This window comes from Anopheles darlingi, chromosome 3, assembly GCF_943734745.1.
Source record: "Anopheles darlingi chromosome 3, idAnoDarlMG_H_01, whole genome shotgun sequence".
Taxonomy (NCBI): Eukaryota; Metazoa; Arthropoda; class Insecta; order Diptera; family Culicidae; genus Anopheles; species Anopheles darlingi.
The window spans coordinates 48,522,108-48,536,176 of record NC_064875.1 but is presented as its reverse complement, the minus strand read 5'-3'; the positions used below and the strand labels follow the sequence as shown (position 1 = coordinate 48,536,176).

The window sequence follows — 14,069 nt, the reverse complement described above, 5'->3', positions numbered from 1 at the left end:
GGAGCATTCCAGTCGAGATGGGTTGGGGGTCAGTGGGGCTTTAGTGGGAGTTTTCATCTTTATTTCTCTATATTTCCGGCCGAAGAAAGGCCAACCCGGGTCCGGCAAAGGGCCAGTGGCAAAGAAAGGCAAGCAGCCACTGGATGGCGGATGGCGCGTCGCACAAAAGGCGCTTTGCTGTTTGCAGCGAGATTGAACGGGATATCGTTCGCCACCGGCACCGTCCAGGGCATCAGATTTTGCGACGGCAACCAGGGCACCGCGGGATGGCTGGAGGGGCTCAAAAAGGCCAACGGTTACGTTTTTCCTTCCTCTTTTTCTTTCCCCTGGTCGAGGAAAGGGGGGTTGAAAAAGCAACCACCGGTGGCCACGGTAATAAAACCCAAAGAAATGATGGTTAAGTGCAATGTACTTTTATTATTATTGTTTCATCCACGGGACTCCACCGCGCTGGTGCTGGAGCTCCCTGAGAGCACAAAGGCAGCAGCAGCAGCAGCAGCAGAAATTCGCCTTCGGTCTGGCGCGGATCGTACCGTAGTGACCGGGGCGGCGAGTCGCTCACCAAATCGTCACCGTTGGCGAGCCCTTTTTTTGGTCATTTTTTGGCCCCTTGTGCACCCGCAGTCGAAGTGGTCGGTGTGTCCTTGTGGCTGATTTCTTCTCAAAACCAAGTAACCCAAGTACAGTACCTACAGTACCATAGTGTCCATCGGAATCACTTGCCCTCTTCAGAGCATGGCCACCTTTTCTTTCGTCTTTTCCTTCGCCAAGTGAAGGATCTCTTTTGAGGTTTTTTTTTCCTCTTTTTGAAATCCGACACCCTCCGGCGAGGGCGTTTTAAAGGAAGAAGCATAAAGCACCGGGGCAAGCGAACGAGCCAGCGGAGCCTCCAAACTGCTGCGCACTCCCCGGTTTCTTGTATCATTTATCGTAGAAATTAAATAAAAACCAAGAACCACCATGGAACTACCTCGGCGAGCTCGCCGAGCACGTCCGTTGCTTAAAACCACACACACACACACACGCAAGCACACCGACAGAGACAGTGAAAGAGAGACACTGAACTGCAGTCTCAGCACCGGCGCGTCGCCATGGCGAAGATGTTTGCCAAAAGACGTTGACGCCACAGGAGCAGCAGCAGCAGCAACATCATGCTCTGGTTGGTGGTTTGACGATGTTGCAGTACCAGTAGTAGCCCCGTGGCACACCGTGTGCTGCAGCAACCCCCGGGATGATTGCGACCTTAACGAGCGTTCCACTCGAAGCTCTCCTCGTGCACAGTCGCTCTACGTCGCGCCCGGGCGGATCAGCACTGGATGAGCTGGTGCTACTGCAAAGGGGCATCGTCAAAACGCCTTATGCTGCGGTTGGTCGCGTCCGCGCGGCTCTCGAACCATTCGAGTACCGAGGAGCACACACACACACACAGACACACGAGCACACAAGCTGGCAGCTTCCGGCAGCTTTCACGATGTTTGTGTGCATACATGATGGTACCCGGTGATCCTGAGGATGTCCTGGGGAAGGGGGAGGGGGGAGGGGAGGGGTCTTGGTGCTACGGTCGTTGGTTCATGTCAACCTTTCCCCCGGGAGAAGGGCGCATAAAATTATGTCTCCAATGTCACAGGGCAACTACTACCGTGCAGGCCACACCGCAGCGAACCGCTTAACGAGCTGCTGCTGCTGCTGTTGCTGGTAGTGCTGCAAACCCTTGGGCCGATGGGTTTGCTGGGTTCCTTCCACCGTCTTTTGGGGGGGCGGTGGCAATGGCGCTCGTGGCTATGGCCAGCAGAACGGGTTCGCGCAAATGTATGCTGCTGCGCCACTTTCACCGTTAACTACCTTTATCTATCTCCCGGGCAAAAGGGGCCCGGCTACGATGGACACGGATGCAAGTCGGGCCGGGCCGGGCCGAGTGGTAAAAATTAGGCGATGCGGTCCGCACCGTGGCCATCTCGCTGTCTGGCTGCTACTGGTTGGAGGACTATGTAGAACGCAGAAAGAGCATAATCGTGTTACCCCCGTGTACCTTCCATCCGGCCACTGCTAACAGGGGTAAGCAGAGCGAAATATTTTATGATGGTCTACCCGGTAGCCGCCGGGACCGCTGGCACTCGTCGTTGCCACCGCCGCCACCACCGGACAAATGGAGCTCCGTGAATCGGGAGGTCGTTCTCACCCCGCGGTGGTTCTCGCACCTTTTGCTGCAGCGAGAATGGTTGGCACTTCAGGAGCGGCGCGACGGCGGCGCCGGCAGCACCAGTCTGAAGGTGTGTGTTGCACCGTTTCCCAGACACCAAGTTGCTGGCAAGACTAGCATGACTGCATTGGTAGTGCTGACGTAGCTCATGGCTACAACGTACAGGAACAGGAGACATGAAAAGCGGGCAACGAATCTAGTAGCCCATTCGAATGGCGCTTATTTACATAAGAAGCTTCCAATTACAGGAAAAGGATTCGGATCGGGGATTACTGTTTGCTCCTTCGACGCACCTTGCATACGCATTTGATTTGAAGTGGTAGAACTGTGTGCGATTAGCGCAGTGGAAGTGGAATCCATATTCAATGACGGTGTGCAGTAGGGATATGCAAATGAAATGCACTGCGACGATTCACCTTTTTAACACCGGGAAGCATAATGCATTTTTCGCTAGTTTTGGTGGCACACGATTCATTTTTTATAGTACCGGTAGTATTGCACTGCAGCAATTTGATTTCATTTTCTCACACTGATGAGGTTAGTAAATAAGTGTAAAATTATTACATTTTACTTTGCGTCAGGTACGGTGAATCGCATATTTTGAAAATATTATATTACTAAGTAAACAGCATAATTTACGATTCTTTTGAAAGTTTTAAGTTTTTTTTATAGGATAACATGGGATTTTTAGAAGAATGTATTTTTCATTGTTTCAAAACGAAGAACAAATTTACCGAAAGATTTCGTATGTTGTATTTTATACCTGAAATGTGTAATTTATGCCACAGTAAGGCTGGTACAGGTTTGGTTTATTTTAAAATTTATGGGCAGTAGATGACTCGATAGATTAAGAGTTATCTGAACAGCACAAAATGTGATGATGAATTGATAAGATAAAGAACAGAAGCTTGATTTGAATTCGTTCTAAACATTAGATTTAACTAAAACGCTAAATGCTGAACGAACAGCAGTTGTCATAACGATTCACGGGAATGATTTAATAAAAATCATTTTGAATTCTACAGGAATTCAAAGGAAGATTGAAAGAATTGTTGAACTTTTTTCATGAATTTCAAATGAAGAAAGGTCTGGTTAATGCAAGGCGATCCAACTACTTCTTACGCAAATACAAATGCTGTAATTATGTTTAGTGTTTGGTGAGATATAAAAAGATGCTACAGGTGCTGAATTTTAATGAATCTGTTGATTAACAATACTATCGATGATAATTGATGCATTTAAAACAAGCATTGGTTGCAAAAACGGTCAGATAAGACAATAACTATTCTAATACACCAGTTCGAGAATTCTTTTGGGGGTTGCATGAGTAACGGTTTGATTTTATAATGAATGCTCTGATTGGAATGATTCAAAAGATAACAGGTTCTTTCGACACCGAAATTGTCTATTTTTCCACAAAGATCCACAAAAATGACAGAAAGTTATTGCTTGCCTTGGAAATGCTTTGACTTCGATGATAAAATATTTTGTTGATGAAATTAAAAAAAACTAAATTTAAATAATGTTCCAGTTTAATATGTTCAAGTTCAGTCACTTACGCTACAACTAGCGAGCACTGAACTCAGAAAACATCGTAGCCTAGCAACAGTCCGTAACTGTGGCGCCTCTCATTAGGAAGATCCCAAATAATGCTCCACCAAGACAATGCGCGGCGAAACTTTGGCCACTAAACTAATTTCAATGATAAAATTTATGCTCAAACCATCCGTTGCCCGTAGCGCCACGGGACAACGGCGTGAAATAAAAGAAACTGGGTCAATTTAATATTGGAGCAATGAAACACCCGCAACGAACGGTTCACGAAGAGCCCGGCCTCCCGTGCGCGAACCCGAATCTCCCGTGCAGATGTTGGTTTATCATTTCAACTTTGGTGCCCACCGCACGCCCACTACATCTCGCGACTGGCCAAGCGACTGCCATTCCGGTTACGACACGGACCGGAGTCTTCCGGGCGACTCCTTCGTTCGTTCGCGCGCTATTCTCGTATTCTCGTGGTGCGCGTTCAAAGGAAGCGCGGTGCTAAACCCAAGTAATTTTGCGCAAACTTCTACCCCGTGGGGAGCGGGGGGGGGGGGGGGTGGTTCTTAAGAACGCGGCCGCGGTGGTCTCACCGGACCACCCGGCCCACACCGGGTAGGTTTGATGATGAGTTTACGACACTGGCGCAAGCTGTGCGTCGTCCTCGTCGTCGTCGTCGGCCTGGTCGCCGTCTGGACAAAGTTTCTAATTGATTCCTTATGTAAATTACGCCCGATATTATGCCAAATCGATCCATCAAAGGCGAGGTCGGTGGACGGTGAAGCCCCGGCCACGGAGAAGGCTTTTCGAGAAAACTTCTTTATTTTATTGTTCTTCCGCGAGTTTCCTCGAGACGCGACGCGACGCGACGTTACAGGCCGGAACGCGGTTCCATTTCCCGTACAAAATACCGAATTCCCGGCATCGGACACTTTAGCCAAGGCGTGCGCAATTAGCGACCAAAACTAGGCCCTCGCCCACCGGAAGGCTTAGTATTTGGTTCATAACACACACTACGAGTAAAAGGGGAGTAGCGTAAGGGGGGAACATTGAAATCATTTTTCATCTTACCAGCGAGAGAGAGAGAAGAACTTTGGCCCAAAGGAAAGTTACTCGATTCTCGATTGTCGGTCCTATTGTTTCTAATAAAGACCGGGGAGTGGGGGCTTGCGGTCAGAAGTGTATCAAAGGGAGCGTGACCGACCCTTTACCTGGGCAAAAACAATTTGTCCTCTCCACCGGCCCGGACCCGGGATCCTTGTGTCCCTTTTTCGGTGAGCGGACTTTTCGTCCTTCGTGGTGGCTTACTGTGTATGTGACAGTGCGGCTGACCGGAGTTGTTGCGGACAAACTTTGAGCGCTCGGCCGTACCTGGGTACCGTGGGCTATGTTGCTCTGCCTCTGGCTCTGGTCAAAAGAATGGACACCGAATGGATGATGATCTTGGAGAGAGAGCATATTAAAACCATATTTGTTGGTGTTTTGGATGGTGATGGGAACAACAATACTTGTGTGGGTTGTTGGAAGCCAAGAGCAAAATCATTTGTCTCTGTTTACATCATGTCCGTGGCGAAAGTTATCAAATTGCTTTAACCTACCAGCAGCTGGCATTGTTTTTGGGTGGAATCGTTTGCACCCCAAAAGCCTACGAGAAAACTGACTAGGATATGATAGTCTCTCAGCCCGCAAACTTCAATCGCCAGATCGCCCCGTGATGATCCAACAAATGCTCCAACTTTTCGTCCTTTCGTTTCGTCCCCCTTCCTCGAAAACCTTCATTATCATGCTTCGGCCGTCGGTCGGTCGCTCAGGTATATGGATACCGGAATGGATGCAGAAACTTTGCCACCAACCCACCAGCCCACACACCCTTTCTGCGAGAGCCTAATTGTGAATGTAATACGAGTTTTACTAGCCTCATACGGCCATCATTTGGGGTAATTTCGGTACCTCGTCCGATTCACCATAGGTATGTAACTCTCGGAGCGCGCGTGTGTGTTTGTGGTGGAGTGCTAGCGATGGTTTTTGGCTGCTGGAGAACGAACCGGACCTAATGGCTTTATTAGAATGTGCTTTGATTAGATTTATGGCAGGGTTTTTTGGGGGTTGAACGGGGTGCAGGTTGGCATCCATTTTTATTGCTTTTATCGGCACGGTCCCGGTCCGGTGTCCGGTGAAACAATGTATGTATTATTCTGGTAAAATTGCATTTCACCCGGGGCTACGCCGGGGTTTGGTTAACGGACCCGAAACGAGATGAGTCTGATTAGATTATGCTTGTGGTGAGTGCTTTTCAAATTGCCACATTTTGAAAATATTACGTAGAAAAGTGTATTAATTTACTCTATTAAATGTTAGACGGTTGCATACATTCATGCCATTTCAAGGGGTTTCCAAAGCCCAATATAACAAAAGTGCTGGGTGTTGAGTATTTGAAAAGCTTGCACTTTTATTATACGTTCGTATTCGTAGTTTATTCACCATACTGCATCATATGTTGTCGCGTGTTTTGCACAATCTAAACTGTTGCATAAATCAAGTTCTCGAGTGCTTTGAATGATCGAAAATAATCCTACTATCGGCCTGGGGAAGAAGTTTTTTGAAGCAAAATCATCATATTGTTTAAAGATTAAAAATGATCCAATTAATCTACTCCTATTACAAAGCGAATGCTTTTTTAGTTTCCGACACGTCTTTGTTCACTTTACAATCGATTCGGAAGGATGGTAATTGTTCCGAACATCTGTTCCATAAACTCACTGTTTTTAATAGCCACAAAGTTCAAACCATTACTATTAAAGAGACAAGAGACTTCCAAATGCATGTACTACATAAACCTCCACAAACACGCATGTCCAATTTAGTACCTATGATGGAATGCAAATTAAATGCAGTAAACCATCAAAAGATTTGTTTTAGTTTAAACTGAATCTAGCAACACCTTGAATGTGGGACTGTTAATTAAAAATCAGTGACAGTGGCAACAGATGCACCTTTGTTGTGTGAATACCATTAGAACCTGTTTTAATAATCCCTTCCAACAGCTGAGAACAAAATGAAAATCATTAAACCGAAAATAAACCACAAGCGCCAACACATGAATGAATGAAAAGTTTATGTTTATTCCAGCCTCAATCCTCTTAGCTAAGACAACATCACGCTACGTCACCCGTTTGTAGCACGTGCGCTAGCTCCGTGCATCCATGGTATGGGCTGCATTATTAACCGAGTTTTCTTACAATTGAAAAACTGTCTCTAACAAACCGCCAGAGCTAAAACAGTCCGTGCAGTTGGCCATCAGGCATTCCAGGTAGATTAGAGAGAGAGAGAGAGCTGTAGTAGCAGCAGTTGGTTCGGTCGGTGGCTAGCGTCGAAGGCTTAACTTTTAATTAACCAATATACGGAGGCCACAAGAGACCGAACCCACCGTTAGTCCAACCGTTTGGCCATCAGCATGCGGTGCAAAAGTTCAAAGCAGCAGCAGCAGTAGCAGCCGGTGTTGCAGTTGTTCCAGCAACTCTCAGCAACCCGGTGCTGAAGTCCTCCTGTCATTCCTCCGTATGCTTGTCGGGGCATTGTGTTGTGTAGTGCGCATCGTGCATCCACGATCCGTTGCCATGGTGGAGTTTGGCTAATTTCATGACATGCTTAACGCACCGAGCACACCGCATTGATCCAAGTCAGCGGCCGTGAGCGGTTTTGTATTGGCTTTATGCACTTCCGGAAAATTTATAACTACTCACCACTTCCGCTAGCAAAGCCAGCCACACACACACACACACATACCGACACTATTCACGTTGCATCTCTCTCTCTCTCTCTTTCACTCGCTAGTTGTCGCTTTCCCGTTGGTTTATGTCACGATCCGAGGGGCTAATGCTTCCGCATCGATAGTGTTGCCGTGGACATCATTAATTTTGTGCATTATTTGATGGATTTATATTTTAATGAAAGCCTTGTTTATCCGACCGAGCTTTGCTGCCCTGCTCCCTGTTGATGACACACCGTGCCATCACCTTCACCGCTCGTACCAGCACCAATCCCGAAAGCTGAGCTGAGACCAACGGAAAGGATCGCGAGGCGGTCCGAGGGTGTGGTCTCAACTATTGTCCTTTCGATGCGATGCTGGTGCAGCACAAGCGAAAACATAATTATCAGCTGCTAGGATGTTTAGGGCGCATGTGCATACGCATTGCCACCTTTGCAACACCATTATCAACAACAACAACAACAACATCAACAGCAAGAGCAACAACCCCGGTCAATATACTGTATAGCCAAACAAAAATGCGATCCGCCAGCGAAGATAATTAGAATCTATAATCAAATTCTGCACCGAGAGCGGTCGTTTTATTTGGACGATCAAACGCACGGTAAACAACCCAGTAAATAGGGGAATTAAACTCCCTGCTATGTTGCTGGTGCTGCAGCCCCTTTCCTTCCAATGTGCACGGATGGTGCTTATCAACACCGTCCTCATCATCGTCATCAGCATACACGTGCCGGTGAAAGGGTGAGATGATGTTTTCGTAGCTAAATTTTAGAGTCAAATTGCGTGCCAGAGCATGTGGAGCTCAATCAGCAACAACGGCAATAGCAACAGCAGCAGCAGCAGCAACGTTTGTTAGTTTAGGGTCCGATGTTATGTTGCTTTGCCTAATTAGGGCCACCCGTCGGCACACATTCGTTCGGGGTGGTATGTCCCTCCTTTCTCCTTCGCCCCCCTTTTTTGGGTTCAAACGAGATGCTCGAGTAGCTTAAAAATGACATTATGTGGTTGACATGTTAAAACAGTCTTAAAGCATTAAGGAGATAGAACGTTCTAAACTTAACGTATCTTTGAGCCGTTTTGTTAATCAAATCAATCTCATATCAATTTCATTTACACCATTTTTACATCTCTTCCTTCCTTTCAGATGCTCCCGAAAGCAATACAATTGATGGTGCTGGCAGGGCTGGCGGCGATGGTGCTGGTGGGCGTGTGCCACGCCTGCAAGATCTCGGAGTATCCGTGCCGGGGTGGAGCGAGCTGCGTACCGCTCGACAAGTACTGCGACGGACGGGAAGATTGTGGCGATGGTAGCGACGAGCCCAAAATGTGCACCGGTAGGTCATCAGCTCATTCAATCAATTATGATAAATGTTGGAGGAGTTACACTTTCCACGTTTTCTTTTTTCGATCATTTCCTCAAACTCCGGATACGTTTGTAATTGAATCTAGGGAATTATGAAACCGCTTGCTACAAACACTATTGGTAGTTTGTAATTAACTGCTTTAAAAAAAAGCATGCTCGTACGTGTTCGCGCAATTTGTTGTTATTTAATATCGGGAAAAAAAATCGGATATTTAGTGACACGTTCACTCTAAGGACAGTAACTGACATGAGGATTTAGAGTGATGCTGTTGGCGTTTGTCAATCCGTAGCATCGCCCGAAGTGCTAGAGCGGTGTGTGTGTGTGCGTGTGTGAGTGATGGAAAATGAAATTATTTTAATATATTCATTTTCGTTCTTCACCCTTCATCCCTGGCCCTGGCATCCTGGCCGGGTTGTCCAACTTGGGACTCGTTGTATCTGTGTTTGGATGTTTGTCGATTTAATTAAATAAGCTCACAGCCTTGGCCATCGTGGCCAATCACGGATCACCCGGCACCCAGGTGTAGCTCGTCATGCGCTAAATGGTTGTTCTCTTCGTTTTCTCCCTTTTTTCCCCATCATCCCGCACCTGTGGGCAGTAGGAAAAGGAGCAGAAGACACAGGGCGGGGGCCTTCCCCTTTAACTCAATTACTCTCTCTCTTTCCACTGTCGGATCGGGTCGGTGTTTGAGTAAGAAAAAATAATATTTCCTCTGAGACAACCGCGCGCACGGAGCGTGTGTGTGTGTGTTTGAGAGAACCCTGATTTACGCCGGTACGTTGTTTGTACCGTTGGTCCCCCCTTTTTCTGATCTCCGGTGCTACCGGACCGATCGGCATGGAAGTATGGTAACTGTGCCTTTGCTTGCTTCTTCGTGATCTAGGTTCATGTAAAAGCGAAGATTGTGCCTCGTGCCTTCGTGCTTTCGAGCGGCAAGTACATCTTCTTTTATTATTTCCATTTCAGTTCCACTTTTCTCACTCCTTTCCACCACCACCGTGACACAAAGTCAACGAGGAACATTTTTGGCAACGATTTCGAGCACCGAACAAACTTGAGCCTTTGGGGTTTCTGGTTCCGGTGCGCTGGAGTTTGCCTATGCTTCCACTGCCCTACACCCAATGTGCCAATGCCTACCGGCCTGCCTTCACGAACGAACGCAAGGAAAATGACAATCTGCCTTTTCACCACCACCACCACCACCAGCACCAGCAGCAGCGACACAAGACAAGCGCAAAATGTAAAAACATCCCTTTTGCTCGGATGATGTACTGTTATTTATCTTTTATCTGTTTCTGCTGCTGCTGCTGCTGCTGCCGGTGCCGTCGCTGCTGCTGATGTGTTTCTTTCTGCCCAAAAGGCCATTTTTTGGGGCGTTTGTTTTTTACGTTTTCGGAACAAAGTGGAACAAGCGGCTCTCGAACGTGCACGCGAAAGGCAAACATGGACAGATGACACAGTTTGTGCCGCAGCACGGTAGCGAATGGTGATGAAAATGTAAGCATCTGCGATGCGAGCTGATTTAGCAGCGCGAGAGACACGGCACGGTACGGTACGGTACGGTACAGAGAGGAAACCGGTGGCTTTTGTCATTCATTTCTTTGGCGGTTTTTGGGAAGAACGAAACGAAACGTACCTCCCGTACCTCCGTGAGCAAAAACGGAGGAGCAGCTGTGCTAAGGAGAGGCTTCATGAGCTTTCCGCTGTATCGCATCGGATCCGATACGGTCGGTGGTTGTGAATGCCGTGCGTAGGATTATGATGTGGTTACGCAATCGCTCTATTATGTTAAATTACATTTCATGTTGGAGGCTCCTCAACGAACAGAACAGAGATACAACAACATTATTATTGCCATCACCTTTCCCTGTGGCTAAAGGGAGCTGTTTTTGGAAGGTGTGCTTTCGATTTTGTTTATCAGATTCCTTTCGAATTGAACGTAGAAACCGAATTCGAATTGAACGTAGTTGTAAAAAGCAGCAGGAATTTAAATTCCTAGCAGTCAACAAAAGAAATGCACAGAACGATGCAAAAACTATCGTTCGAAGAAAGTAAAACAAAAGAACACACCAAGCACAGCGACTACTGCCGGCTGGCTGGCTGGCTGGCCATTTGCCGGTACCGGTGGCCCCGAAGGTCATTAATTAATTTACACCTCCAAGGAAAGAAGTTATGCTCCCTTTCGGTTCTGTTCGGTACAAACGACCGGTTGTTAAAAAACAGAAAAACCTCCCCCCGGGTAAACTACTTTGGTCACCCGTAAGGTGTGGCCTCTAAGGTGGTAACACTGCCTGCCCTCTGCCATTTATTTAACGGAATTAAATTAAATGGTGTGTCGCCCTTTTGCTCGCTGTTGCCGTAAGAGCGACTAGGCGCCTCCATCGGTTTACTAACTCGGCGCGCTGGTGACCTTCTATTCTCCGCCGGGGCCACTGGACCATCGCTTTTGCTCAGGTTTTAAAAATAGGTTTGGATTTTGTTCACTATTTTACTTCGGAAGGTTTAAAAAAAATCTTTCTCCACTAACGCGCGCTTTTCTTTCTCTTTCTCTGTTTTCAACGATTTACTGCTTACCAGTTTGCAACCGGACGTACTACGGGGACATTGGGCGTACGTACACGCTAACCGTACCACCGCCACAGTGGAACCGGCTACCGTTTCTCTGCCACCTAACGTTTACCGCTTCCGGTCACGAGCAGGGCGACATTGTACAGGTAAGTGACACCCACACGCAGGCAGCAGCAACAAGCGCAATTCCCACGACACACAACACGACTTCTGGACGACCCACGACTAACATATTCACAGTTTCCACTTTCGAAATCGACTTTTCGACATTTGTGTTTAATTGAACAAACCGAACAAACTGCTATTCGTCTGAGAAAGCTTCAAATTTCTTCATGTGTGTGTTCCGTGACGGCTTTCAACGGTTCATCAGTTTGAGAAGCTGTAATTGATTTGCGCTCCTTCTCCATACCCGCCGTGGTTGCTCCGTGAAATGAAAACGTTTAAGCGGGAACGAACGAGCGAGCAAGCGCAGCGGCTTTGACAGCACTCGCTTCATCGATTGATGAGCATCGATTGAAGAAGATATTGACGGAACGCCCACCTCCGTCAGCGAAGTAAGATTGATTCGAAACTAATAACGATATCGGTAGTCGGTAGTCGGTAGTCGATCGGTAGTCGGTCGCTGCGTCAACGCCATGGGCCTTGGATAAGGCTGGAAAGCTTTCCTTTCATCCCAGACAAACTCTGCTTCGGCCTCTGGAAGGCTCTGGAGCGCTGACTTTTCGGCGACTCGTTTGCTTCGGGAGTGCGAGACTTTGCTGTGGAAGATTGCTTTTACTTCCGGCCTCCTCGTGCGGGCCGGTGTGTGTGTGTGCCTTTCTCTTTCTTTCTTCTCTTCCCATTTTTGGCTTTCACCGCGAAGCGAATAGTCGGTGAGCGAAAGTGCGGGAGCACAAAAGGCAAAAGATCCGGCCCAGCGTTAAACAAACAGCAGATGAAAGCGGTTTTCCTCTGGCATCGCCCCCGTGTGTGTGTGTGTTAGTGCGAGGCACAAACCGTAATGAAGATTTGGTCTTGCGTTGCTTGCCTGAAGGCTGCCCATGGCGGAGAGGCACCGGTCAGGGATGCTGATGGGAAAATCCCTCCCTTTTCAGCATTGCGGCAAATGCGAAATTCTAAATGCAGTCCGACTTTCCAACAAAAGGAAGGAAGGAGAGCATAAGAGAGAGAGAGGGGAACTTGCCTTCCAGGACTCAACTTTCTTTCATGTCCACCGTTGGTTGAGGGATTAGACCGCGAAGTGAAGGGCGGAGAGCACCTCTCCCCCCTCCCTCTCTTTCCCCTTCCCTTTTGAGACGAAACGCGAGAATATTTGTCGTTGATTGTTCTTCGCCCGCCACTCTTCGAAGGCGGGTTGTTGACTGGTTCCGGAAAGTTTTCGGGCAAAAGACGATGCCCCACCCCTAGCCCGGGTGCAGTGCCGGCACCGCGCATTCGCTTTCAGTTTGATGATGAACGATTCGTCGGTTGAAGAGGAATCGGGAGGTGAGGCTGGAGGAGGAGAGCGCTCGTTATCGGAATGTGAAACGATCCGCGGTTCCGAGCTGATGGCGGCATCGGTTCATCAGGAGGCATTTGCCAGTTCGTGCAATGAAATGTAAATTTCGGGGAACCGATGAATGGAGCATTTCAATTGCTAATCAGTGGTGTGGGATGCGCGTAAAGCGTGGCATAGTTGAGAACTATGCGTGGCCACACTTAATGAAATAGCTTTGTGTGTTGCGATCGATCGCATGTTCGGTGCGGCTGTGCGTGTTCGTGCGCATTCTTGGGATAGTTGCTGGTGTTGCGCGGTGCATTTCAGGGAAGGTGTTAAACAATTTCAATGTCGAAATTGTTAACAGATAGGTTAAGCTTTTTTTTCCCCAGTCGCTATACAGTTAGTACTTTTCTGAGTGATTTATCAATGTCTGTTCTGCAGAGAAGCATCACTTACTTGCCTGCTTTCTGCGATATGATTAGCTAAATAGCTACAGGAATTGATAATGTGTTAGGTAATTTGAAAAGCAAATCTAGGAACGATTATCTAATCTCTCATTCATCAATTTAAATATCTAGAACGTTATCTGATCTTCACCCACTTGATCTGATAAAGTGGTTAGCACTTGACATTTCAATTGACAACGTTTGATAATCTCTTTTATGTGATACATAAGTACATTGTTTAATAAGAATTTGAACCAGTTTATGCTTAAATGTTGGTGCAGAAGAGACGTTTCAGTTCGTAATTCATTATCAGTTTATTTCAAAAGTGTTAAATCAGTCTCTAAACTGAAGTATCGGAGGAGTTTGTGCAAAAGCAATACATAAAGATAATATCGAAGAGTATGTTTGAATGAATGAAATAAGTAAAGCCGAAATAAGACATGATTTTGCTCAAAATTGACTATTCATTAGATATTCTCACAGCTCACTATGTTAAACATGGTAAACTTAAATTCGATATTACATTCAATTAAAAACGGAAATCCAATGACGAATGTGAATGAAACAATAAATTGAAACCTATATTAAATAGATAGAACAATGCTTAGAACGACGATGTGTAAAAGAAATCGAAATACTAACGAGAATTAGAGGCGATTGACGTTTGTAGCAAAGCAGAGAAAAATATTTGAAATTTGAA

At 46.9% G+C, this 14,069-nt stretch overlaps 1 protein-coding gene across 1 annotated transcript in view; it reads left to right on the top strand.

The window, feature by feature from the left end:
• LOC125956537 (uncharacterized) overlaps positions 1 to 14,069 on the top strand; it is a 92,596-nt gene that overhangs the window by 31,997 nt on the left and 46,530 nt on the right. The window contains exons 2-3 of the mRNA XM_049688528.1: positions 8,656 to 8,845; positions 11,453 to 11,589. Coding sequence (XP_049544485.1) covers positions 8,656 to 8,845; positions 11,453 to 11,589 — 327 coding nt within the window. The remainder of the gene's footprint in view (positions 1 to 8,655; positions 8,846 to 11,452; positions 11,590 to 14,069) is intronic.